Below are 27,200 nucleotides of genomic sequence, written 5' to 3'. Positions count from 1 at the left end.
TGTTTGTTACAGTTGTTTACTTTGCTGCCTTTTGTTTTAGGGGTTGGAACAGAAACACACATTTACCTAAAGCTGTGAAGGCTGTAATTATTTGCTGTCTGTCTGCAAGAATTTTTTATTAGCAGTGGCAATAAAGTTGAAAGAATGCTTTAATGGTGTGCTGTTGAAAAATTCATCTGTATTAAAATATGTATAATACATTTTCAATCTTGTCTGCCTGAAATTAGTAAGAGATTGAACATTTGTTTTCTTTCTTTTTTTTTCTTTAAGATCTTGAAGGCTTTACCAGGTTCTTGGGAGAGAAAACTACATGACACTACACCATGAGTGACAGTAAATGTGATAGTCAGTTTTACAGTGTTCAAGTTGCAGATTCAACATTCACTGTTCTAAAACGTTACCAGCAATTGAAGCCCATTGGATCAGGGGCACAGGGCATTGTTTGGTGAGTAATAAATACTTTATTTAAATATAAAAAACTATAAATGTGAACCTGATAGAACTGCTAGAGTGTAAAATGCAGATGATAATTGTTGTCTCTTCTACAGGGTTATGAACTAAGTAAATCCTAAACCACCTGCTTGCTATAGTTCTTGCACAAACCAATTTGTTTTGCTTGTTTTGTTTTTAGGGGGAAATTAATATTTGATAACTGCATAAATTAAAATGGTAAACACATTTCCTTCTCATTAACCACTTGATTTCTGTCTCTGGTTCTCACATTCCCCAGGTAGTTATGATGTTGCAGTGTGAGGTATGACAATGTGATGGTCAATGATTCTGGGTTTTACTCATTTCCTCATCATGGCCCCCTTTCTTCCCCCTCTTTTATTCCCCAATCACTCCTGTGCATTTCTAGGAGCATCAATGCAGTGCCTTGCCATTAACTGGCAAATCAGTGTCATTGTCACTCCATGGATTAACCAGAAAGGGATGCTGTATGAGGGGTTGGGCTGGCCGGCTCTTCCTTGGTGTGTCACCTCAGCTATGTGTCCAGCCTCCACTGGCCCAGGACGTGAGAGTCGTTAGTCTGATCCTGAACCTTAGTCTCTTGTATGGCACCACACCTCTGGGCCAGCTAAAGGTAAACACTTTCAAATGTTTTTTAGACTGCAGCAATCCGTTCTGCACAGCATGGTGCCAGCCCGTCTTTTGTTGGGCAAAACTTACTTGGTAACAGCAGAAATGTTTGTTGATGAGGGTTTTTTTTTAATTCCATACACAGGGGAGCAAACAGATACTCTCAGGCACTCTCTAATATTAGACTTGATCACAACACATGGTGGGCTGTTCAGGCTTTAAATCCAGGCTGCAGTTTCTCTTCAGCTATAAATTCTGCAGAATAATTGTGATGACTCATGTATCGTGAGCAGCATCTTCTCCAGCACCTGCCCATGTTGTTTTGGCCTTTTCATAGCTGTAATAAGTTGGAAAAGAAGTGCATTTTGGTGAGAATGTGCCTTCATTTTCAAAGGACTTTCAATACCCCCTATTGCCCTGCTAATTAGGTGACAAGCAAAAGGAGAACACCAGGTTTCATTAGTAGGTTGAGTGATGAGTGGATAGGCATACTAGATCTTAATTGTTAGTGTTTGGGTAAGATTTAGTGTAGTGCTAATATTTTCCAGGTATAGAGACTGTTCAATTTATGCTTGTTCTAGATGGATGCAGGAATTTAGGGTGGTTGTAAGTGTTCCTCTTTTCATTGGAAGTAATGCACTTCTAAACTATATGATTTAAACTAGTTGTCTGCTTCCAGATGAAGCTAGACTGGTGTTAAGGTCAGCATTTTGGGAGGAAGAGGAATCATGTGATTTATTGGCTTGTTTTGAGAATGCTCAATGTATGGAGCAACAGAATGAAACATTGTGTAAATTTTCCATCTTCATGGTAAATATCTGAAAACAATGAGAAAGTGAAGAAGGTGCAAAACTTTAATTGGTCCTAGAATTCCTCATAGTACACAATGATATAAAATACTGGGATGTAAAATGCAGAAAACACAGTGTAAGATGAGTGCTATCCTGTCATGTGTGGCTGGAAAAGTCATCAAGTCGTTAGTGTGATACAGAGATGTGATGGTATCTTGTTCTATCATCCACTATTTAACAAAAATTAGGGAAGGTATTTCTGGAGTTGTGTGTAGATTTTTTTGGGCGGGGGGGTGAGAATTTTTTTAATACTTGTGTAATGTCAGCTAGAAGAGGTCTGAATTTTGTTATTTTTTTTCCCCTCAGATTATTAATGGGAAACTCTGCTGGTATTGTTTCTTCTTATTTTTTGTTTTGATAATAAAATGTAGGAAAGAAGTAGTTTTATAAACATACATATGTAGGAAAAGCAGTAAATTAAAGCTTTAGGAGGATGCAAAATTACCTGAGTTGTTACATAGAGAGTATTTCTAGCTCATACTGCAATCAAGCTAGGAGAGAATTTTATACCTTTTGTATCTTATAAAGAAAATATACTTCATACATGACTACCTGCATTTTGGTAGTATTGATACATCTGAAGCCTTTTGATCTGTTTGGGACTGAATAATCACTTGCACACAATTATTCTTTTGAAATAATTTTTATCTTCAACTTCTTGATGTCTTTTTTTTCCTTTCTTTTTGTCCTTGATTTCCTAAATTTTCTACTCACTTTGATTTTTCTGTCCCAGCGAATTTCTCTTATCCTGCAATGCAGGACAATAGCAGGACAATAGCAGAGTTTTGATTGCAGTGAGAACTTTACTTACAGCTGCAGTTGAAGAAGCAGTCGGGATAAGTTTGTTACTATTTGCAAAACTGTCACAAGTGCAGTGAAGACCTCATTACAATTCATAATGATCAAATTGGAGTTGCTGTTGTATGGTGGGATAGATACTGACATTATTCCATGATATCCAATGCTGAAATAATTTGTAGAAGCTCTGTTAGTAGCCAGGGTGATAATTGGGTAGAGTCTGGCAAATCTGCTTCTTCAGAATCTGTGCCTGAAACAATTTGCAGTGATGGAAATGTCTGTTTTGCATTCAAAAGACCAGGGATGGGAAAAGAAATTTAACCCAATCACAGGGTTGGGTTTTTTTGGTTGTTTTATTTTGTCCATTTATGAAAAATTATGTGGTATTTACAAGTGTGGTCTTGATGGTAATAGAGATTATATTCTTTTTTTTTTTTTTGCCTTGATAAATAAATTCGTGCACATACAATCATTTTACCAATATTCTTTTTTTCTTCTAGCAGTTTTTCATTCTCCCCCTTGGATTGTGTAGGTAGCAGACAGCTGCTTTTGTTTGTTTGTTTCTTGTGAGCTCAACTGCCATGTAGATGAGCAAAACAAGCAGTTCACATGTGCTCAGACTGAAACTTGACACGCACCTGATGTGCCAGATCACAAAGGAACACTTTCCCTGAAATTGCTCCTCTGTCCTCTGCTGATCCACAGATTGACTTCAGCAGCTGATTCATCCAGACCCTGTTATTTGATTCTATACTATTTCCCAGGTGTAATTAAAGTCATTAATACAAAGCCTAAAATTCCATGTAACATCATCCAGATGAAGTGAATACTGAAGCATCACTCTTTTCGTATTTGGAAGGAAAATAATTGGTCTGTGTTTTGTTTTGCACAGATACAGAGGCTTTGAATCTGAGAGTCATTGAATAATGACTTAGATATTTTCCAGAACTAAGCTGAAATAAATGCTAGCAAGCTTTTAGTGGCACATTGAGTCAAATTTGGGATGTGTCATTTGGGACATGCCTCCAAGAAAACACATCTCATGGGTGAGCCCTGCTCTGTGGTGATACTGCTGTTTCTAGCAGGGAAAGCAGTGACTTGGTACAGCTGACCTTCCTATAATTTGAGTTTTGTTGTTATGACAGAGAATAATGTGATGGTCCTTTGAAGTCTGGTATTGTACATATTGCAATAGGGAAAGAGCTCATAAAGAGCTTGGAAAATGTAGGTGAATGAGAATTCTTTCCTATGCTATGAAAGTAACATCAAATGGAAATGGAGTAATGTGGGAACCCTTATGTAAAGCTGTAGCTATTTAAAGATTGGAACTCTTGAGCACTCTGTGGTATGAATTCACATATATGTTGTTGAATAGTCTGTGTGTAATAATGAAGAATATCCCCACTTGAGTCTTGTTCTCTGTGTACAGATAATTTAGCTTTAGATCCTTACAGTTATTAAATCAAGTGTACACCTCAGCCTCCAGCTGCAGAGGGAATGACAAGCACAGCTGAAAAGCAAGATAAAATTAATGGCCATGTTCACTTTTAAACTCTTGTATTGTTCCCTGCAATCTAACTTTTCCATATTTCTCAGTTCTATGGATTTATTTTTTCCCCATACCAGATGGTAAATGTAATTTTATACTGAGCACTGCATTTTTTTGTAGTTGTTAATATGCATAAACAAGAGAGCATAGATGTCTGCAGAACATGTAGACATGGTTGTGAGTCTCTCCTTTAATAAAGAGAAATTTCTATTGCAAATATGAAATGATTGTCAGCCAGCAACAGTGTCCAAAAAATGCTCCAAATATACAGATGAGGCAACTGAAATGCTTCTTGATTTCAAATTGGCTGAAAATATTTTTAGTTCTTGCAATTTTGTATATGAGTCTTGATTCAGCAGATTTTGTCTTAAGACAGAAAGGAGTGCAGGAAGACTTCTGATGAGTGGCAGTGGCTTCTGTTTGACCTATTTGTATTTCTTAAAGGGTGTGTAGATTTTGCAGGATGATTGTTTTCCATGTGAAAATTAGATGAAGTTAGTATGGACAGTTTAGTGGATATGCTTTATCTCAAGTCTTGATTGATTTTTTTTTTTTTTCCTCACTCCTGTCTCCCTTTTGTCCCCTCCTTTCCCTCAAACAGCCTTCAACTTAAGTTGTTTGTCTTTGAAAACTTCTAGTGCTGCGTTTGACACAGTCCTTGGAATAAATGTTGCTGTGAAGAAGCTGAGTCGTCCCTTTCAGAATCAAACCCACGCAAAAAGGGCTTACAGAGAGCTTGTTCTTTTGAAATGTGTCAATCACAAAAATGTAAGTTTGGCTTTATAGTTCTCTCCCTCCTTACTGTAAGCTGTCAAAAAAACTCTGGGTTTTATCTCTTGCCGTTAGTAACCAAAGCAATGGTAAAATAATGAGAGGAAGACTGGAAAGATTTGCTGAGGGGTAATGCAGTTCTTTACAAGCTATGGGTAAGTTCTTGGATGAGCCTTTTTGAAGTATGAGGTGCCAAGAAGAGGAGATTTTTGCTGTGGTGTTGGTGTAGGTTTGTCATCAGTGTCAGCTCTATAGAGCTGGGCTCACTGTGTGCATTTCCCCTTTTTAAGTCTTACTGCAGCAAAGCCAATTTGGCAGTGGGTTCGTTTGTGGGTTTGGCTCTGGTGACTGCACTGCAGTTAAAGTTTCTGAGCTCAGGCAAGATTTTGCTTAACACAGTATTTAACTGGTGGGGTTTGCAGGCTGCACCACTCTCTAACAATTTGTTGGTAAACAGAATTGAAATATTAGGGACAATATTTTAAAATCTTTGAGCCTTTTAAATTAGCAAGCCTCAAAGTCAAGACTTCAGTGTTCAGGTACAAGAATGTATGGTTTATGTATCTGTTCTGATACATGAACTAGAAACATTGCTGAACATTGAAGTTGTGCACTCAGGTCTCAAACTTCCTGCAGCAATTAGCCTTTTGGGATTGATTTTTCTGACTTAGATATTGGTGATTTTTCTAAGTTAGATATTGATGAAGCCCAGAAGTAGCAGAATAAGATCAGAGTGGTTATTAAGGATGGCAGTACAGTAATTTTATGAATTCTTCTGGAAGTAGTACATCATAATCCAAGTTTAATGTGATAGCATGAGGCAGCTCTGTGTATGTGTTGTTGGCCACCCTGGGTTTAAATTCCTTGCACAACATGTGATTTAAAATAAGAGATTATTATTCATGGGGAAAAAATGGGATATATTTCAGGCACCGGGGAGGGAGATGGCAGGTGTCATGTAACTTTAAAAAGTGGTTTTGTCTCCTCTCAGTTCTTTTGGCATACATGATGCAGTTTTGAACTGTTTCTGAATTGGCAGTTTCTCAGCACATATGAATTAAGTGAAGTCAAGTACATTTGAATTGTATGTAGTGACAATGTGCCTTTGATTTCTGAATAGTAACTTATGCAATTGTGGATTTTTATGTGACTTAAACTGGATGTTTATTTTCTAGATAATTAGTTTATTAAATGTATTTACACCACAGAAGTCACTAGAAGAATTTCAGGATGTGTAAGTACTAGATTTTTGTTGTCATTTTCCTGACAAATCCAGGCCTAAGCCCTGGGTCTGTATTTTCAGTATCCTACAGACTTCACACCTCGAAAATAGTGGGTAGCTAAAAGCTGAATTTAGCCTTTAATTAGTCTTTATTTGTGGATTTCTTTAAGAAAGATCAAGACAGTTACTTAACTACATGCATAAAATGGAAGTGGGAAATAAAAAAGGTTATTTACCTTTATTCATCTATCTGCCATACTTTGCTGATTGTGTACATGTGGTTTGTGTGTATTGTCCTTCATCTGAATGGGTCACCTCAGGACAATAACTTGGTCTGGATAACCTGATAACATTTTTTTTTTTTTGCCATAGCAGTCACATCAGCAGAACAGTATTTTTGGCCTCAATTAAGAGCTAAATATATTTCTTTTTTTAAGCAGGCTATGTCAATTGACCTAGATAAGATTCATGATGATTTAATTGGTGGGGTATTCATAGGTTTCAGTGAATATGCTGTTGTGGTTCGTGAATGGGCTTCTTGGGGAAATGAAGGAGTGTGTGTGTCTGAAGTGGGTAAGCAGATGACATCTTAACTTGAAAATGGGTTATTCTTTCTTAGTTCTTACTGTGCTTTCCTTAGTTTGTTAGCAAAATACAGTGAAAGGAAGCATCGTTTTTTGATACATTGCAGTATCTGCAATTTCTACATCAACTTCATCCGACCTTAGTTTTTCATGCTGCATAAACTCAATTATTATTTTGTGTAAATGTTTCTGAAACTAGTGGAATTCTAATATCTTGTGATGGACTATTGAACACTTAAACTATCTATTTAAATAGCCTTAGTATTAAAAATTAATTCTGAAACTATATTCATACTTTTTTGTTGTTTGTTTTTAATCATAAGCTTTTTCACACTTATGTTAGCAAAGTAGTTGACTTTTATTAAACATCTCTCATCCTAAACTTAAACCTGGTATGAAAAGTGAGACTTGAGTTTTAATGCTTTCTTCTTGTGCTTTAGATATTTGGTTATGGAGCTGATGGATGCAAATTTGTGCCAGGTTATTCACATGGAATTGGATCACGAAAGAATGTCTTATCTTCTTTACCAAATGCTGTGTGGTATCAAACATCTTCACTCAGCTGGTATCATCCACAGAGTAGGTAGTATTAGATCATGAACAATCCTCTTATGAGCAAAGATGTTCTTATGAAGCAGAGGGGAGGGCAAAGGAGTTGCTGTTTCCTGAGTTTATATATCTTTCATTCATGCACCTATTAATGCTTTGTATGTTGGGATAATCCTTTACCTATAGATACTTAAAAATTCCTGATGTTGCCTTTAGAATCCATACCTGAATAATGAGAGTATTCAAAACTCAGTTTTCTTTACCTTGCAACTGTTCATACCCCAAATAGGTCCACTTAGTGTGTTGAAGGAAGCAGATATCTGAACACACTGTGCATATATGCAGGCCATTATGTAACTGATGATGCTGTCAGTACATAAATGCTAAAATAAGGCTCTGCAGGCAACTTTGATTCTGGTTTTCCCTGAATTTTTTGAGGACTTAAATGGGAAGCATTTAACTTGCCTCTAGTCTGTGTACAAAGACAGCAGAGCAGGAATATGCAGTTGTTAATTGGGGGCATATATTGAGAGGGGGGGGTTGTGTTTCTTGTTCTCTATGTTGACCCTTCCTGAACAGAAGTAATTTCTTGCTAGGATTTGAAACCCAGCAACATAGTAGTCAAATCAGATTGCACACTCAAAATCCTTGATTTTGGCCTGGCAAGAACAGCCTGTACTAACTTTATGATGACTCCATACGTAGTAACACGCTATTACCGAGCACCAGAAGTTATCCTTGGAATGGGATATAAAGAGAATGGTAAGTTGCTGGAGTAATGCTTGGAGCCTTTTGTCTAAAGTGTTTCTGTCTCAGAATGTAACAGCTTTAAAAGGGGGAGGGAGGGAGGGCTGGTTTCCCCCTGCTGTGTCGTTAAAGGATGTTAATAACAAAAATTCCACTGTAATAATTTTGGAGGCTGCAATAGTTTGCTGCTCTGTGGGCCTATCTCCAGTTAACATACATTGCTCCCTCTCCCCTGCTATGGTTATATCTTTTCACGTGCTGTCCCGTTGTTGCCTTTTTTAATTCTGGAAAAATCTGTTGAGACACTTTAAAAAAAATAACAATTGTCAACAGAGGAACAATAAACCCTTTTATCAGTGTGATTTTATTCTGAAGCCTCTTCTTTCAACAGCCTGTCCCGTTTTGCATCTCTGATTATTAAAATCAGACCTCTATCATAAACTTGCACACTGTGCATTAAATATGCACAGCACTCAAAGAGACTGACTATTACATTATTAAAAACAACACTACATATAATAAATTGAACAGTCAGCCAATAAAATTGCTGATGAGGAAATTATCTTAGAATTGCATTATTGGGGGTTTTACCTGCTGACTTTTACTAGCTATGCCTCCTCTGAACTTCTGTGCCACTGCATCTTTTTATCACAGGGACTTGGGGTTGGCTACCATATTTTATATAACTTTGGCTGCATAAAATAAGGGACTCAGGACATTTCTGGGCCACTGGTAATAAAAAACTCCTTTCATTAAAGTTCAAGGAAGCTTGTTGTGCAGCAGGTGCTGATGTGGGTCAGAACTTTGGTAGAGGTTGTTCTGGATGGGACAAAATTTATCTGCAGGAGTACAGTGTGAGCTTACAAATAAGTAGCAGTGGTGTTTAAAAAATCCTCTTTAATCTTTTGTCCTTGTGAGGTTACAAATAAATAACTGCAGTACTTAAAAAAAACCTCTTTAATCTTTTGTCCTTGTTGCACCTAACGTATGATAGTGGATATCTGGTCTGTTGGGTGCATTATGGCAGAAATGGTCCTCCATAAAGTCCTGTTCCCAGGAAGAGATTGTATCCTTCTTCATGGTTGTTTCAGAAATGTAACCACTGCTTGTATTTTACAAGATGCTAATGAGAAAGCCTAGCAGCAGTCAGTCGGTGTTGATATGATTGAAAATTCATGTTAGCCGTTTGTTTTTTCCACCTTGTTGTGTTTTATTGTAGATGCTAGATGTTTTTGTTTGTTTGTTTTCCTCACTTTTGTTCATGATACTTCATAATTTGATCATTTCATTTTTACTTTCAGTTGATATCTGGTCAGTTGGGTGCATCATGGGAGAATTGGTGAAAGGTTGTGTGATATTCCAAGGCACTGATCGTATCCTTCCCTAGTCATCCTTGAATCCCGTTCCACTTCCAACTGAAAGACCAACCAATTCTTTTGAACTATATAAGTATAAAACCCAGAAACAATATTTTCAATGACATGTTTTACTAGATCTGCTGTACTATTTGAAGTTAGTGTCATTTGCCAAATTGTTGAGCTTTCCTCTTGCCATTTCATTTCTTAGTGGACTATGTTTAGTGTAATTTGTACTGGTTGAATCCATAGAATTTATATTAAGAGCTTAAGCTTTTATAGCTTAAAAAAAATACTGTTAGGTGTAAAAAAACTCAACAGCAGTAAGTATATTTTCTTACTCTTGTTCCTTGCAGATAAGTGTTATGAGCAAAAGCCTAAAAAGTTACTTTTTCCTGTGCATGGATTTTGCTTTAAATAGTAGATTCTTTTTTTATTATTATACAAATTTTTAAGTTTCAGTCAGATTTTTTTCTTGCTTATTAGCACTTGCTGGACAACAGTGTTCTAATTGCAAACAGACTGCATGAAATATAATTTTTTTCCTTTTTAATTACTATTATTTACTGTAAAAAAAATAATTTTCTTCTTGGAGTTTTTTTTTCCTTCATTCTATCAACATTTTATTTTTGAGCTTAATTTTTCTGTAAGGTTGTTTTCTTCTCCATTTCTTCTTCCAATATTTTTGAGAAAGATTTGTCTTGGATTATAAGAACAAGTTCTTTACCATGAGGGTAGTGGAACACTGGAAGAGGTTGCCCAGGGAGGTGGTTTGGGCTCCATCCCTGGAGATCTAGTCAAGGTGAGGCTCGACAGAGCTCTGGGCAGCCTGATCTAGTTGAGGATGCTCCTGCTGACTGCAGAGGGGTTTGGACTAAATGACCTTTGGAGGTCTCTTCCAACCTAGACCATTCTATGATTCTTCTTTCTTGAACAACAGTAATTGTAGGAAATTTTACTGTATTAAAACCAAATAAAATCCTCATTTATTTGTTTCCATGCTTTAGAGACTGGAAATCTCAGTAACACACCATTGGATCGCAAACAAGTCTTCACGCTGGTTAAAATGATGCTTATTAAAGGAAATGTTCTTTGAAGATTTTCATGCGTTTCAAAATATTTCCCTGGAAACAAAGTTTAAAGCATTTGTGTCATTATCAAGTTCCAATTGTAAAAATTGGAGGAAACCCAGTTTCATACTTTACAGATGATATCTCATAAAGTAGTAGTGTTGTAGGGCAAGACATGCAAAACTGGTCAGGAAATAAATACAACCTAAATGATGTCATGAAAACATCATTGCCATTTATAGCTGTAGGTCGTAAGAAGCTAGGGTTGCTTGTGGTCCAAGATTTTGAAGAAGTATATTTTTGTTTGTCCCCAAGGAAAAATTGCATCCACTATTAAAAATCTAGAGTAATGGTCATGGATCATATAGAGGAGGGCTTCTATTTTAATGCTAAATTTCATGACACTAATCTTCAGCAGTCGATCATGCATTATTTAGTAGCACAAATGATGAATTGTTAAATAAGTCATTTTGTTTTCCGCCTTTCTTCCTTTCTACACTCACAGTTTTACCTTTTGAGGCCTTCAGACCAACCTAACACAATTCTTCGTGTATGTTGTGTGTCTCTCCACCTGCATGTTAGCATGGCCTGTTTTGATTTGTTCATGAGTGAAGGAAATTTTGTCCATACTTGTTCAATATGCAGGTTCCCATTTGTGGTTCTCTGGAGGTCAGTGAAGTTCCACCAGTCTGTGTTTCAAGGAATCTCCTCTCCCAGTATCTCACTCAAGTGCATATATGTGCTTAGAGGATTTTTTACTTCTAAGATGTTCAGTTTTCTGTAATGTGAAGTGTTAACAACTGTTGGTATTGAGACTTATCCTGCTTCATTCTGATTGTCACTTTTTTACCTTCTGTTGCCAGAGTGTTTTGGCAGTTGGTCTCTGGGTGATGCTGGTGTGCTTGGTCTGTTCTCTTTCAACTTCAACATGTCTTAGTACTTGGAGATTTAGAGCAGGGAGCTAAGTTCAGCATGTTGCCTAATGATCTGCCCTTGACTGTCTTAGGAAAAACCTGCTCTGAGACTCAGTTGTTTGTATTTTCCCATATGGTAAGTGGGGATTGCCAGGAGGTTTGCAGCAGTGCTCTGGGTGAATTGAGATGCTCTGTGTTGCCAGGGCAATGGATGTACTGAATCTGCTCCTGTCTGGTGCTGTGGAGTTGCCTAGCAGCATCAGAGTGGTTTTAATGCACTTTCTGCCCAGCTGGTGAAGGAATCTAATTGCCTGACTGACATAAAAAGCACAAGGGGCTATTTTTCCTTTCCTGGGAAAAATTATGCTTTACTGTGGTTGTAATAAGGACTCTCTTTTCAATTTCCCTTATTCCAGACTCCCCCAAAGTGGACACATGTACTTGGCATGGGCTAAACTTTCTGGTTACTTTTGACCCTGAGGTGACTAGAGCATGAGGGTGGTTTAGTTTGCAGCTTGCAAGATTGTTATGCTTAATGTGCTTTACATTGAAATTAAGGGGTTTTAATCCCATTTGTATTTCTGATAAATCTGTTCCTATATTGGGAAATTTCTTAACTGTTCAGTATCTGTAAAGCACTTTGAAGCAACCCAACTGAGATACTGTTGTTTGGGTTTTGGGGTTTTTGGTGGTTGTTTTTTTTTTCAGTGTGGTGTTTTGGGTTTTGTTGGTTTGGTTGGGTTTTTTTTGGTTGGTGTTTTGCTCTAGGGTGATTAAGTTTTTCTGCCTCTCAGTGCTCTGAGTCTGCAGTAGACTGGACTCTAATTTGATTAGCTGACTAATCAGGCTGCTGTTACTTATTCAGATGAAAAACATCATCTTGAATCTAGACTGGTGGAGATCTCACAGAAACCATTCTTCCAGCTAGGAACAAAATTTCCTGATCTATGTTTCAAATTTTCTTTGCATGTGCTTTGTTTTAGCATGAGACTTAATGATCTTGACTTTGTAGTTTTGATTTTAATATTTTTTTTTCCATTGGAATGTATTCAGCAAGCAGTAGTAATTTTCAATCCTTGTATCAGAAGCCTAAAGTCTTAGTGTGAAGCAGTGATTACACATCTATTTCTAGTTGTATTCTTGCCCCACTAACTGAAATAAAAGCAACTCAGTGGTCTTTAAATGCATCTTAATTCAAACTGCAATAAGTTCTTTGCTTTGCTACAAAATGGAAAGGCTGGAGTGCTAGACTGTGAATTTAGCTAGGAAGGTTTGCAAGGTCGATGGTTAAACTCTGATGGAATTGCACATTTTTTTAATCAGTCTGAATCTGAGTGACCTTAAATTTCAGGAATATTAATGCAGTGTCTTCTCAGTGTGATAAATGAGCTTTGTTATCCCAACCAGGCTGGTTCAGAGCAACCTCCAGTATCTCTATAACAAGTGTCACCCTGTCTAGGGGAAATGCCTTGACTTGAATGAGGGCCAAGGGACAATCCAGAAGAAACATAAGGCACAATTTCAAATTTCAGCTTGTAAAAGCAGTCCCTTTCAGCTTGCAAATGGAGTCCCTACAAAATAGTTAAATTCTGAGTTTAAGAACAGAGTAGTCTTTGAGTATTACTGCAGCTGATACTCTTAAAAGAACCTGCTAAAAACCTACAGAAATATGGATTAATTGTTCAGAACCCCTTTGAAGCTTTTCTGAAATTGAAAATTAAAAAGAACAAAACAACAACAAAGCCCCCAACCATCCAACTAACCTCACCTCACAATGCTACAGCACAGAGCTTAATTTCTGTAGGATACAGGCGTAAAATTCCTTATTGTGAATGGGATGTATTTGTACTATAGATTTTTTTCATGTGTTTTTCCAATCCTTCAAGAATCTTTGCCCTTGATGGTATTATGTTATATGTCAGAAGATTCAACAGCAGCCTTTCCTTTCTGTCCTTAGAGTTGTTTTGCTATGAATACGATTGGCAAATAAAGCTTCTTTTGGACTCTATGGATACAGTTGCCAAATAAAGCTTCCTTTGGACTCAGAGCATTGCTTTCAGTACTAGCCAAGAGATAATAACTAGCATGACATGTTGTGCAGCACTTCTAGCCTGTCCTTAAGATTACAGAATCAGAATCTTATTTTTATGGCACTGTAGCTTCTTGTATGGCAGCTCAGAATACTGTTTGCTAGAACGAAGTTCATATTTCTGTCCTTTGTTCAAGTGTTCATTAACATTTCAGATTTCTCTGAGTGGTATTTTTGTATAGTGCAGACTTCAAATTCTTCAGCTGATTTTCCTAAAGATATGGTGCAGATATTGATCAGTGGAATAAAGTTATTGAACAATTAGGAACACCATCAGCAGACTTCATGAAGAAACTACAGCCTACAGTGAGGAATTATGTAGAAAACAGGCCAAAATATCCTGGTATTAAATTTGAAGAGCTCTTCCCAGACTGGATATTTCCATCAGAATCTGATCGTGACAAGTTAAAAAGTAAGGCAAGGAGGTTTTCTCCCTTGTTTTTGTTGATTTTTTAAAAGATGTTGATTGAAAATGCCTGCAGTAGACTTAGTTAAATAAAATCCTGACATAAAATGTTTGCATTGAGTGTCAGCATTAGAAGCTGCATATCTGTTTCTTTATGACATATCCTGACATCTTAGTAGTAGTTCTTAAATGCAGGACTATTTCCCTGTCCCCAGTATCCTGGTTAATTCTCTTAGTTCTAATTCATTGAATAATGTCTGTCACTTAAATGTTCTCTGAAAGTGATGCTTGCTATGGAGGTTATTTGTAATTGTCTTTTTCTAGTTATGTTTTGTCTTTGATTTTATCTAGTAAATAGCTCGTTTTGGCTCTACTTTGATTTTAGGTTGTTACTGATAAAAAGGAAAAAAAAATCCCACTTTCTTGCCTAGATATTCAAACTATTTTTGTACATAAACCAGCTTGCTATAGCCCATTTTATTATTAAAATGATCATTCAGACAGAAAAAGAAAGGTCAGTGAAGTTCCACTGCACCAGAGGGTAGCCAAGTATGGTGCAGTAACACCTTCAAAAGAAAACCAAATTTTATATTACAGAAATGAGATCATTACTATGCCAAGATGCACTTTTAAAAGCTTATTAAAAATATTTAGTGTGGTTTATGTTCAGTAGTTAGTGCCAAATTAATTGTGACCCATATAACAGCAGAACTGTTCAAAATTGAGGTTGGTTGGTATCAGCTGCAGGGCTTATTTTGGATAATAGCAAAATAACTTTTACATTAAAAGGGTGGGACCTCACTTAAAAAGAAAATAATCTCTGTAGCTCTACAGGAAAGGTTGGATGTGGGGGCCTGTTCTCACAGTGAAATCTGTTACAGTCTATGTCCTATGTTCCAAATTATTTGTTTTCTGTGTCAAATATTAAACTCTACAGCTCTTTTACATGCATGTTCTTTTAATTTTTACTTTCCAGCCAGCCAAGCTAGAGATTTATTATCTAAAATGCTTGTAGTAGATCCCGACAAGAGAATTTCTGTAGATGAAGCCTTACGTCATCCTTATATTACTGTCTGGTATGATCCAGCTGAAGCAGAAGCTGTAAGTTTCCATTTAAAACTAATGTTAAGATATCAGTTTAATAACTTTTAAATAATGCTTTTAGTTTTAGTCAAAACCATGCTTTGAACTCTTGCCTTGACTGGCAAAAGTTACACATCTCCTTCCTTGGCTAGCAAAAGTCACACACAAAGCCTTCAGATCAACATTAGGGACAGAATCATCTGAAGAGCAGCTGCTGGAGTGGAGTTGTAGTGTTGAAAGTGGTTGTTGATAGTTCCACTTACATCATGAAAGAGCTGCCTGGGTGGTGGTCATCTGGGCCCTTTGGAAAAGGGGACTAAGGGCCTTGTAAAACCTTACAATGAACTCAGTCTTTGTTGATGCTTTTAAACACCCTTCTAGTTGGAGACAGGACTGGAGTTCTAGAATGAATGTGTCTTTGAGGTATAGGGAATAGACAGCCAAAGATGAAGGTTATAAGTTGCTAAAAAAGTTGTCATTTAGGTTTTGAGTTTTGGTTGTAGTAGACACATTATAGACTTTCTTTTCTTTGTAGCCTCCACCTCAAATCTATGATGCACAGTTGGAAGAAAGAGAACATGCAATTGAAGAATGGAAAGGTAAATACATACAATAAACATCTATCAATCTCTCTATATATATATACACAGATGCACATATGAACCTATACATACATGTAACATTCTGAAGTCTAATCAACAAAGGGAAGCAGTTTTCAGTGGGGTTTTTTTTCCCCCTATTTTGTCTCTCTGAAAGACAACCATGTGCCTCTTCTTAGTGTGCATTATTTAAACCATGTCTCTTGACAATATTTACTAATTAGTTTCTTCTAAAGGTTGTAAATAACAGAAAAGGTTTTGGTGGGTTTGGATCTTCTCTCCCTGTTGCTTATTTATTGGCCAAACAGGTTGACTTAAATAAAAGAATATGTGGTAGAGAAATCAATTCACTCTCATACTTCCAATAAAAAACGTTGTGGTGAGGCAGTTCAGATTTTTTCACATCAGAGGACCAAGGGCATTAGACATTTTTGCTTAGTACTTTGGAAGTGGCATGGGTTTATAAAATAGCTTTATAAATCTCAGGTATTGATTCTGGTTTCTCTATATATTTTTTCCTTAGCGCATGTCTGCACAGGTACACTTGAAGTTACTTTATATTAACACAAGGTGGAAAATTAAAATGGATCCACTAAATGAATTGAACACATTTGTAAATGTCGTTACTCAGAATTAAAGAGGTCTCAATCTAGTAAATATTGTTACTCTTAGTTACATTAAGGCTGGAGGTACATACAGAAGCTACTGTGACTTAACCAAAAGCATGACTTAGTGTTCCTGGTGCTCTGCAGCAGTCATAGTCCTTTGCTCTGCAAGGGGCTAAGCTAAGCTATCTTGAGCAAACCATACTACAGACATCTCAGAGTGATGGATGCTCCTTGAAAGTTACAGCTCTGATTTTTTTTTTGTTGTTGTTGTTCAGGTGCCTGTACCCTAAATTGTCTTTTATTAGTAAATGAGTGCTTTCATGCAGTATTGGAATTATTTCTTTAACCTACTTCAGAATTTGCAGACTTTTCTCAAAAGCTCCAGAATAAAGACAGTTGTATATGGTTTTGCTATCAAAGTAAAACTTCCACAGTGGTTATCCATACAGTTTTTTTAAATCCCAGTCTGTTTAGTGGTTTTCTTGGGATTATTTATTTGTTTACTTTTTAAGAACAAGTGAATCATAGGTATGCATAAAGTTTAGGGATGGGATGGTTTTAATTCTTAATGGACCACTATTCTATATTTAAAATAGGCTAATTTTGGTACGTCCTTGGTGACTTTGTCATGCACACAGAAAATCTGTAGAATTATCTTAAGCATTGTTGTAGGCCTTTAAAAAAAGAACAACAACAAAAAAAAAACCCAAGAAAACAACCAACCAACCAAATAAACAAGGCAGAGAAATACCTCTCTAGTTGTACTTTCAGAGTGACCCTTAACCATATCATTTTACCTTTACACATGTAAGTCGTATGCAAGTTCTCTGTCATCTTACTTGCCTCCCCTCCCCCTTCTCTTCTCATTCCTCTCACTCTTCTCCTCTAAGAGTTAATATACAAAGAAGTAATGGACTGGGAAGAAAGGAGCAAGAATGGTGTGGTAAAAGAACAGCCCTCAGGTTAGTGATTGTTTCAGTAGTTCTCTGTAACTATGGTACATAGTGCTGATGTCTTACAGCAGTGAATGAAGAATCCTGCTTAATAATCCAGGTAGGCAAAAGTTTTGTTGTTCAAGCCTCTGAAGATTTGTGTCCAGTATTTTTTCACTGTTGTGAAGTAAGTTGTGGGAAACCTTAAGTTTTGTGTGACCATCACCCTGAGCTGCCTTCTCCCCAAGGAGCTCAGTGATCAAATGGTCCAACACCTGTTGCATGGATGGCTCTTGTGCTGCATGCTTATTCTGTGGCTTTGCATGAATGTGTCCCTTTCATACAGCCCTAAACATTGTTAGGGATCATTTAAAATAGTTAATGGTGCAAAGTATTTATGCTTGTGATTGCCTTGGTGTTTGCAGCTGTTCTCTTGGTTCAGCAACTGGAATATTGTACTGTCTGCTATTAATTGGGTTTCTTGATACTTAGGGCAACATTCACATTATATTTTGCTGCTGCTTTTCCTTCTTTATTTTTTTTCCCTTCCTATTCAGTGATGGAGGAAAAGAAAACAAATATCTTTTTTAATGTTCACCACAGGTTATGAGTGCTAGGGAACTAAGTGGTTTTCTTCTGCCTATTAATGTCTTTATGTTCTAAGGATTTCTGTGGGGAAAGTGACGCTCAGAGCCTAGAAGTGTGTGTATTTGTGCCAGCAATATTGTCTTGCCTCAGATTTTATTATGTTTGGTTTACTTAGCACAGATGCAGCAGTGAATAGCAACACCAGTCCTTCCCAGTCATCATCTATCAATGACATTTCATCCATGTCAACAGAGCAAACATTGGCCTCAGATACAGACAGCAGCCTCGATGCCTTGACAGGACCCCTCGAAGGATGTCGATGATCAGCCAGGATTGCAGACTTGACTTTGGAAAAAAAAAAACTCTTGCTTCCATTGGGCCTGAATTGCTTGTAAGTTAATGGAACCAAGTAGAAAAACTCCATGTTCTGCATGTTCTGCTAAAGTAATGCCTGTTTTTTTTTACTCAGTTGTTAATGTAATCGCCTGCTTAATTTTGTAGAATGAAAGCAAATCAATGTCTAAAGAACAAACAAATTTAAATCTAGACACTATTCTAGGCTTTGCTTTGTTTCAGCCTATTTCAGGTGAGCAGTTACAATAGACTTCTAGCCAATAACTCCTCTTAAGTGGGTTTGTGAATCTTCAGTCCCAACTGGCAGGCTTTCTGTGACACAATGGTTGTTTACATTTTAGTACAGTATTGCTCCTTAGTGGGTTTTTTGAATGTATAGTCTTGATGAAGTTTGTTTTAACATGTGACTGTGGCAGTTTGCTTGGTTTAACGACTGGAGTGTTGTGTGTAAGTGTGAACTCATGTATTGAACTCAGTACTATGTTTAAAGGGCAGTTATTCTTCCAGATAGCACTTTTTTTTTTTTTTTAATTGAGCCCTTGAGCCTTTCCTATCTTCACTTTCCAAGAAGTCTATCTTCTTGTAGAAAGAGCTAAACATGAAGTTGAAAGAATATAGCCATTACATTGTATTTCACCTACAAGTCCATGTCTCCATATTTTTTCAGTTTTAAAACGTGGATGGAAGATACAGTGGCTTAATTAAATCTTGAAGAAGGATGAGTGGCTTATCTGTGAAGCAGTGCCTGTTTGGAAGAGGAGAGGATGCTAAAGTGCTCTCTGTTTTCTAGCTTGTGATACTGGTCCTTTAACAAAAAACAGAAAAGGAGATTGTGTCTATGATGCTCTTCATTCACTGCAAACTGATAAGAGGACAGATGAACTGGAGAGACTTGCAGCCTCAGAAAGAGCTGCATAAGAGTTTTCCATTTTTTTTTAATGGGTCCATTCTATCTAGTGAGTAATTAAAGAAACAAATACAGTAGCTTTTAGTCACTTGTAAATTAAGGATTTAGGTAACAGAGCTTAGCTCTATTCCCACCTTAGGAAAACCGCTCTGTTTGACCTGGGAGAGGAAATCATATTTAATACATACTTTCTAAATCAGGGTCAAAGAAGAGGAAGAGATTTGCTGTTTCAATACTTATCAGTACAGTTTTCAGACTCAGAAAAGACAAACATTGCCTGTTACATTGCACAATGTGTTGAATTAGAAAATACATTTGTAGGAGTATTGGGCTTAAACTACTTTATACTACACACTTGTGAATTTGTGTACGTTGACTTTGGAGAGCACAGGTGTGAGTTTTGGTTAAAGGATCTTGTATGTGCATGCATGTGAAATTGAACTATGGAACTGTTGAGGATTTGTGTACAAGATGAGGTAAAACACCACTTTCTTAAAGGCACTATATTTAGCTGTTGATCCAGATACTCTTGACTTGAATATATAAATAGAACTCATACAATACACTGGCGCAGCCAGCCACTGCATGACTGACATATTTCTCCTGTAAAAGAAAATTGGTCATTGTTTCTGATCTTAAGCTTTGAAAAGCAGACATTTCTCTTTATGCAAATATTACTAATATATTCAAATTGTACTCCTTTTTTAAGAGCTTCATTGGCTGTAGCAAAAAACATATTAAGATTATACTGTTCCACAAAGCTTAAAAAAAAATTCAATTAACAAATGACTCAATATGATGTTAACTTTCAAACTGTCATCTGGAATCTTGGATCTTTAAAATTGTGTTTAATTGAATTGCAGGATATTGAGGATTGGTTTTAAACCCAATCTATGGATACCTTTATCTTTGGATGCTGGTGGTATCCAAAATATTTTTAGTGCATCCTTGTTCTTTGTCTAAGTTAGAATTCCTAAAGGCACCTATTCAAAATGAACGTTGGTGATTTCCTATGGAAGTTATCTACTGGATTTCAATTTTCAAGTTTTTTATCTTTTTTTCAGCTGAAGTTGCACTGTGCTGTGTTCATTTGAACAATTACTGCTTTAGAGTACTTTACACCACAAAGTAGTTGTTTTTTTTTTTTTTTGTTTGTTTTATATTGGGATTTGGTTGGTTGGTTTGGTTTGGTTTTTTTCCTTTGTTTTGGTTGGGGGTTTTTTTTGGTAGTTTGTTGTTTTGTTTTATTTTTTCAATGTGGTTTGAAAATTCACAAAGTTAAATTTTTTTCTATTGGATTTGGGCTGTTCAGAGAACTGTGGGGTTGGACTATACAACCTCCAGATCTCTTCCAGATGAAATTATCCCATGATTCAAATTGTCTTTTAATGGTTTTTAACAAAACTGCCCTATCTTCATGATTTTAACTGGTATGTGATCTTCTAGTACATACTGTTAGCTAGATTATGTACTCTTGGAACAAACCCCCTCCCCCCCCCGAAATTAACTGAGCTTATTTGTAAGTCTTATTGTAAGAAAAGCTGTCTCATACCTTATTTATTTTAATGCCTTCTTGTTATGGCATACATCGAAGCTTCGAAATGTCACAGAACTGTTGCTGCCTTTGGAACATGCATGGGATGTCTGTGAATATTGTGGGGTTTGATTCCAGTGTGATTTAAACCCAAATTGCTAATAACCTGAACGAACATCCATCTCAAGAAGGCACAGGTGCAGGTTACATTCAGGAAGAGGCATGCAGAGAGCTGCATGCTCAAGTTCCTATGCTGTTTCAGTGTGCACATACAGACTATAAATGCCCTGCATGCAGATCATGTGCTTAGAATTGTATTCCTGACTGCTTATTAAGTTCAGTGCCACCCTTGTGAAATGGTTGTCAATGCTGTAGGATCTGGGTTGCATCAAGGGAAGTGTGGCCAGCAGGTTGAGAGAGGTGATTCTCCCCCTCTGCCCCACTCTGGAGAGACCCCACCTGGAGTACTGTGTCCAGTTCTGGAGCCCCTATTACAAGAAAGATCTGGACATGCTGGAAGGTGTCCAGAGAAGGGCCACAAGGATGATCAGAGGGCTGGAGCACCTCTCCTCTGAGGACAGGCGGAGAGAGATAAGGCTATTAGAGAGGAGAAGGCTCCGAGGAGACTTTATTGTGGCTTTCCAGTATCTAAAGGGGGCTGCAAGAAAGCTGGGGAGGGACTTCTTAGGGTGTCAGGTAGTGATAAGACTGGGGGGGAATGGATCCAAGCTAGAGGAGAGGAGATTTAGATTAGATGTTAGGAAGAAGTTCTTCACCGTGAGGGTGGTGAGACACTGGAACAGGTAGCCCAGGGAGGTGGTGGAAGCCTCATCCCTGGAGGTTTTTAAGGGCAGGCTGGATGTGGCTCTGGACAATCTGATCCAGTGTGAGGTGTCCCTGCCCATGGCAGGGGAGTTGGAACTGGATGATCCTTGAGGTCTCTTCCAACCTTGACAATTCTATGTGACCTCATCACTGATGGAGAACAAAATGCACATGCAACTTGACAGGGCTTGAAAAGTGTGGAGAGTCTGGTGTGCAATAATATAATCACTTTTATTCCTAATGTTAAAATCATGTCTGTAAAGTGATGCAACTGACCTTTGGGTTTGTGGGGTGTTTTTTGCTGGGTTTTTGGTTTGTTGTTTTTGTTTTGGGGTTGGTTCATTTTGTTTTGGGGTTTGTTTTGTTTTGTTTTTTTTTTTTGCACTTTGTCATTTATAAATATTTATATGTATTTAAAGATGAAGACTCTGTGAGTGTGTGTATGCATATCTATAGTAAGAGACCTCCTCAGTTTTGTAAACATGAATGTTAACTTTTCTTTGAGAAACTTTGTATAGTGTTAACACTACTGCAGTATGCATAAACAGTTTATGAACTATGACTAAAAAGAAGTGGTGGTCAACACAGATACAATCTGTAATCTTAACTGCTCACCTGAAAAAAAAAAAAAGGGATCTGTGGTTATCAATCAGATTATTTACCAGAAATATGATGTTAAATATATGAACACTGAGTAGCTGAATGGCATTGCAGAAATGGAGTATGTCTTAAACAGTTAATTTCATCTGTGCTTGTATTGTTTTTCCTCAAAAAACCCAAACCTAAAATCAAACCTTAGAAAGAGAAGCTTGGCATTTTGAGATCTGGATGAACAGCCTGTAAGTGTGCTTTGAGGAAATACTCTGATATGGCAAGTCATGTTTTTATTGAAAAAGAGGAGAAATTAATGTCAAAACTAAGGTTTGTCTGCATGGATTGTACAAATTAGTCTAATGGCTGGAAACTGCTGTTTGCAAACAGCCTTTGAAGCTTTGTAATGTTTCCAGTAAGGGTTTGCATTTCCTCATCAAAATAATGAAAAATAAAGTCGACCTGAACTAGAAATGAACTAGCTGGTTGGTAATTTCAAAACCTGTTAGGAACCAGAGGGCTCTTGAAAGTTTCTTAGTCTTTTTTAACTCCTAACAGAGCATTTTAATTAATTAAAAAAAAAAAAAAGGAAAAAAAGTGATGTCATATATTTTATTTTTCTTTCCTAAAGGAAGGATCTTAAATGCTAAATTGGTTTGCTTTTTACATCTGATGGTATTTGGCTTAAAATGTCAATTTTATGACTGAAGTAGGGTTTAGACATTCAAAATCCAGCTGACACACACCAAGTCTCCAGGAGCTGAGTGGATGACCCTTCTTTTGGCAGCAGCATAGCCCTGCAGGTGGGTGTGTGCTGGAAGCTGAAGTGCAGACAAATCTTTACTGAGCACAGGGCCTGTTTGGAGCAGAGGTTCAGGCCAGCAGCAGTGCAGTTTGTATGGGGGTTGTCATTGGGTTATGACACTTGACATGGGAGTGTTTAAAGTGTGTGTGGGGAGGTAAATGCTGAACAACCTTTGTCTGTATATTCGACATATGTCATATGGATTCTATCAGGGCTTGATGCTAAACTTAGTGATACCATACACTGGGAACCAAATTCTTTCCTGGGATGTGTACTGTGTAAATCCTGCTCAACACTGGGGTTGATCCAGGGACACCTGCACCCGGATGCAGAATTTGGATTTGATTTCCTCTAGGTGAATCTGGTGATTTCTTTGCTTTTCCAGAGTGTCTTCAATTTTTTCTTTTCTTTTTTTTTTTTTTTAAACATGTTGAACAATGACATAAAAAGTGTATTCTGGCTCGTTATTTTACATAAAATCTAAATTATCTGCTCCATGAATGCTAGTGATGTCTAAAAGCTTCTTACACAACTTATCAAATCCAGGTTCTTTTTTTAAATTTTCTTTCCTGTCTGCTCTGCATGCTAAAAATGTCTGGAGTTAAACTAATGTTTCAAGCAAACCATCTTTTCTCACAGCATCATTGGAGGAGAGTGGAGAGCTAACCATCCTTTCTGTTTGTGTTCTATCAGATCACTATTTTTATTTTTATTTTTTTTTAGCTAAAGCTTTAGTTGTTGGATTTCAATCCCCCAGTGTTGCTTTGTGGATATACATTTACCTGGGTCCACTATTTCAAACAGTTACCTGCATGACAAGTCCAGTATGAAATTCAATCAATAAAATACACTCTTCTGCAATTTTTTTCATGGAGGAAAAAAAAGATGACAAATTTATTTTGGTCCAAGAATTCAAAACAAAATAGAGAGAAATGCATTTAACTCTTTTTAAAGTTTTTATTCCTTGATGCTGCTGCTTATTTTGTGAGAAGGTGCTTGCAGTTTTGCACAAAAGACATCAACTTTATTAATTGCTGGGTTTGAGGCACTTTAGGATTTTCCTAAATACACCCAGTATAAGGTGTAAAAAAAAGGAATGACATGAAAATGTTCCATGTGTTGAGATCTTGGTTGCAGTGGTTGCTATTCGGGTAGCTCTTTACCAGCATCTTCCTTGAAGTATAGACTTGTTTTCAGATGTTGGAAATTGGACATTTTTTTTAATGGGCTGAAATTTAACACCTAGTAAGAGATCATTTGAGAAACATCTTGTGCTCAAATGTCTGGAGGGTGACTTGAGTAGCAATGTCACCACCAGCCAACTGTGATGCAAGGATACAACCACCTTTGTTCCCATGGCAAGGCCAGCTAGCTATGAGCACTAGGATTCTTTTTCTTAAACAAAAAAAAAAAATTAACTTTTGGCTACAGATCATAAGGTAGTTTTGTGTGCTGTGGTAAGGCCAGAACATCTGCTGATTGGGACTCTCCTGTAGGAGATGCTCTTTGAATGCCACAGGAGGACACTGTCCTGCTCTGTCTAGGGTGCCCTCAGGCGAGTACATGGGGATTTGTTTCCCAGGCTGGCTCTGTACTTCAGTGTTTCTTAGGATAACAACAGCAGAAGAGAAAGTAATCAGGTAAGAACATCACCTGATGTTCACTACCTGAAACAGCAGTCAGATTTGTTACTGATAAGGCTAATTTAATTCTCTTGAGCAGGTGCTCCTGCGTTGTCTTCTAACAGGGAAGAACTTTTTTGAACCCCCAAGTGTGTGGCGAGCTTTTCTAGGAATTCAGATGCTTCAATTGGTGCTAATTTTATAAAAGCAAATGTAAAAGATGGTTAGCAGTGTATTTGTCTGGTTTTGATACCTATATTTTCTTAAACGGTGGCAAGCCAAACTTTATAAATCAACTAATGTGCATTTTGAGCTTCATCAAATTCCCAGATTTTCCTAAAGTAAGCTATTTAAACTTCTATAGTAGTTACTGCTTCTTTGGAGCTATTGCTTTAGGTCTTTTATACACTAATAAAATGACTACAATTAGAAAAGGCAGCAATACAGAACTATCCCTTTCTTTAAATTCTGGGAGATATGTTGGGTTCCCTGGGTGGTTTTAGCAGTTTGGTATAGCCAAGATACCTAATTAAGAGCAAATCAGATACCTGTGTGCAGTTAACTTGGTACAGTGAAGCCTTACCTGGTCATAAGATAATTTATAAAGATTATACAGATTTTCTTCTATTTTAAAGAGGGAATAACAAAGAGAATGAATGAATTTTGTTTTTCATATAAATGGAGATGTTAATTCCAGAGAATATATTCTGTAGTGTACTCCAGAACATATGCTATTAAAAACTATCATAGGCTTCTTGAATGATTTATGAAATGCAGTTTTATCTGACTCAGAATAAACCCTCTCCAAGAATTAGTTCTTGGAGAGTTTCTCTTGAAATGCCTTTCAGTTTCAACTCCTTTCAGAGTGCTTGGTATTTCTTCTTTTGTCCTTTCTTTCCCACCTTCTGTTTACCAACCTTAAGTCACAAAAAGTAGCATCAAGCCCTCTCACTTGTTACAGTGTTCTGATTTTATGGCCTTAAAATTAGTTATGGTCTGGTATATGATTTCAGAAGAAAGATGTGCTTTGAAGTCTAATTATATAGATACATGTGGCCTCTTCTGCCTATGGAATTAGGCTTTGATTGTTATATCTCATTCTCAATGCTTGTGCAATAGGAACAAGTGCAGTGGCTATTTTGTCTGATGCTGGACATTGTTTTCAGGATGACTAGAAAGTTTGTTTTGGTTTTGCCTTTTTTTAATGGGCAGCAGTCATGCTTTCTTGTGGTTTGTTTTTTGGGGTTGTTGGGGTTGGTTTGTGTTTGTTTTTGTTTTTTTTTTTTTGACTGATTTTGTTTAAGAAAACTAGAATTTCATAAGGAAAACTGTCAAGATCTGGTTCTGAAGTTCTAGTTCCAGTTTCCTGCTGAAGCTGTTTGTGTTTTTTCTCCAAAAACCTTCCGTAAAACAGTGCTAAAGCCACTGTAAAATTACAAATAAATATGTATACTTCAAAGATTTGAGCAGTCTGTCTTATTTACTGTCACAGTTTCCCTGTGTTGAAGTGGAATGTTTCATGTAAAGTTTCAGTTACTTTATAGTTCACTGGAAGCTAAAGTTGTATTGGTATGAAAAATTAAAAAGGAACAGCTTTAAGTTGGAGCTGCTTTCTCCTGATCAGCTGGAACATTTGGACACGTTAACAACACCTGGGTTTACTGCCAAGTGTGCTTTGAAATTTGTACTTTGTAAACTGCAGAAGCTTGCCTGGTAGTACTGCCAGATCTGCATCCCATCCCTGTGCTTAAACAGTGTCATAAGCAGACTGTCAGACTTCCCTGCAAGTTTCAGATAAGCTACTGGCTGTACACATTTCTGTGGACACCTACACCCTCTGTGTGTGTGGACATCGACACCCTCTGTGTGTCCATCTCCATATACAAAAGGACTTTGGGAGAATTTTCTCTTCATCTTGTGCTCAATGTTGTTTCATTTTCTTCTCACTGAACAAGACAGAGGTACAGCTCACCTGAAAATACAATTCCATTGTAGTCGTTTCGAGGAAGAGGGAAGTGTTGTTTGTAAAAGCAGGGATGAGATTTCCAGGAATTTTGCAAAGCTGCCTGCTCTAAATCTGGGGAAGGTGAAGTAAAACTTAACTGCTACTTTGCTCTGGTTTCTTCTCATGGAGTTTTCTATATTAAAGGCAGGGTTAACATAGCTGCCTTTCTGCAGCCAGGGCCAGGGCTCTCAGCCTGACTTGGCCCTTTAAAAGCTATGACAGTCTGGAATAATTTTTACAGCAACGTTTTATTTCTTGAATTTTTAACTCTTCTTTACAGGGCATTGCAGCAGAGTATCTGGACAAAGCTGGGATGCCCAGTAGATCCCAAAGCTCCCCTCCTGTGTTTGATGAGAGGATATTTTTCAGGTTGCTTTTTCATCTACAGAGGAGGAAAAAAATCATTAAATGGGGTGAGGGGAAGAGAGAAATGAAGCAGGATGAGGGCATGAGTGCAGAGAAGTTCTTTACAAAGCATTACCTAGGCATTGCCTTACGCCATACCTTTTTCTCTGCATGTCCTATACAGAACAGTTGCCAGAACAGTTGTAGAAAGGAAAGGAGGGAGGGAACTGAACAGGATCCAAATAGTTTTTGAGCACAGTGGGAATTCAGTAGTTGGTTTTTTTTTTTTTTCCACAGTAATGGGGTCTCAGAAGATGGAGAAGGAAAAAGCGGTAAGTGGAAAAAAGAAACCAAAAGAATGTAAGTGCCTGGAATTCAAATTAAAAACCTGCTTGGTGTGAGGGAAAGGCAGCAAAG

The 27,200-nt window shown here is 37.2% G+C and overlaps 1 protein-coding gene across 5 annotated transcripts; it reads left to right on the top strand.

Moving 5' to 3' along the window:
* The first annotated feature begins 320 nt into the window (after positions 1–320).
* On the top strand, positions 321–18,118 carry MAPK9 (mitogen-activated protein kinase 9). Of its 5 annotated transcripts, none has more exons than XM_054389226.1 (11): positions 321–445; positions 4,917–5,046; positions 6,225–6,283; positions 7,296–7,434; positions 8,001–8,166; positions 9,453–9,524; positions 13,809–13,991; positions 14,962–15,086; positions 15,604–15,667; positions 17,166–17,241; positions 17,971–18,118. In XM_054389226.1, the coding sequence occupies exons 1-11, from the start codon at positions 324–326 to the stop codon at positions 18,116–18,118; spliced, it is 1,284 nt and encodes a 427-aa protein (XP_054245201.1). In that variant the 5' UTR covers positions 321–323. The 5 variants fall into 5 exon arrangements, with proteins under 5 accessions (XP_054245201.1, XP_054245202.1, XP_054245203.1 ...); XM_054389227.1 differs by lacking the exon at positions 9,453–9,524 and adding an exon at positions 9,146–9,217 and having other exon boundaries at positions 17,166–17,237; positions 17,976–18,118; XM_054389228.1 differs by lacking the exon at positions 9,453–9,524 and adding an exon at positions 9,146–9,217.
* The last annotated feature ends 9,082 nt before the right edge of the window (positions 18,119–27,200 follow it).

The sequence above is a fragment of the Indicator indicator genome, chromosome 18 (genome assembly GCF_027791375.1).
Source record: "Indicator indicator isolate 239-I01 chromosome 18, UM_Iind_1.1, whole genome shotgun sequence".
Lineage (NCBI taxonomy): Eukaryota > Metazoa > Chordata > Aves > Piciformes > Indicatoridae > Indicator > Indicator indicator.
The sequence above is the reverse complement of the archived record's forward strand: the minus strand, read 5'-3'. Positions and strand labels throughout refer to the sequence as shown.

Coding starts and splice junctions, on each gene's coding strand:
- MAPK9 (XM_054389226.1), top strand. CDS start 324: ATGAGTGACAGTAAATGTGATAGTCAGTTTTACAGTGTTCAAGTTGCA. Junction 6,284..7,295: donor CTAGAAGAATTTCAGGATGT/GTAAGTACTAGA, acceptor CTTGTGCTTTAG/ATATTTGGTTATGGAGCTGA. Junction 7,435..8,000: donor CAGCTGGTATCATCCACAGA/GTAGGTAGTATT, acceptor ATTTCTTGCTAG/GATTTGAAACCCAGCAACAT.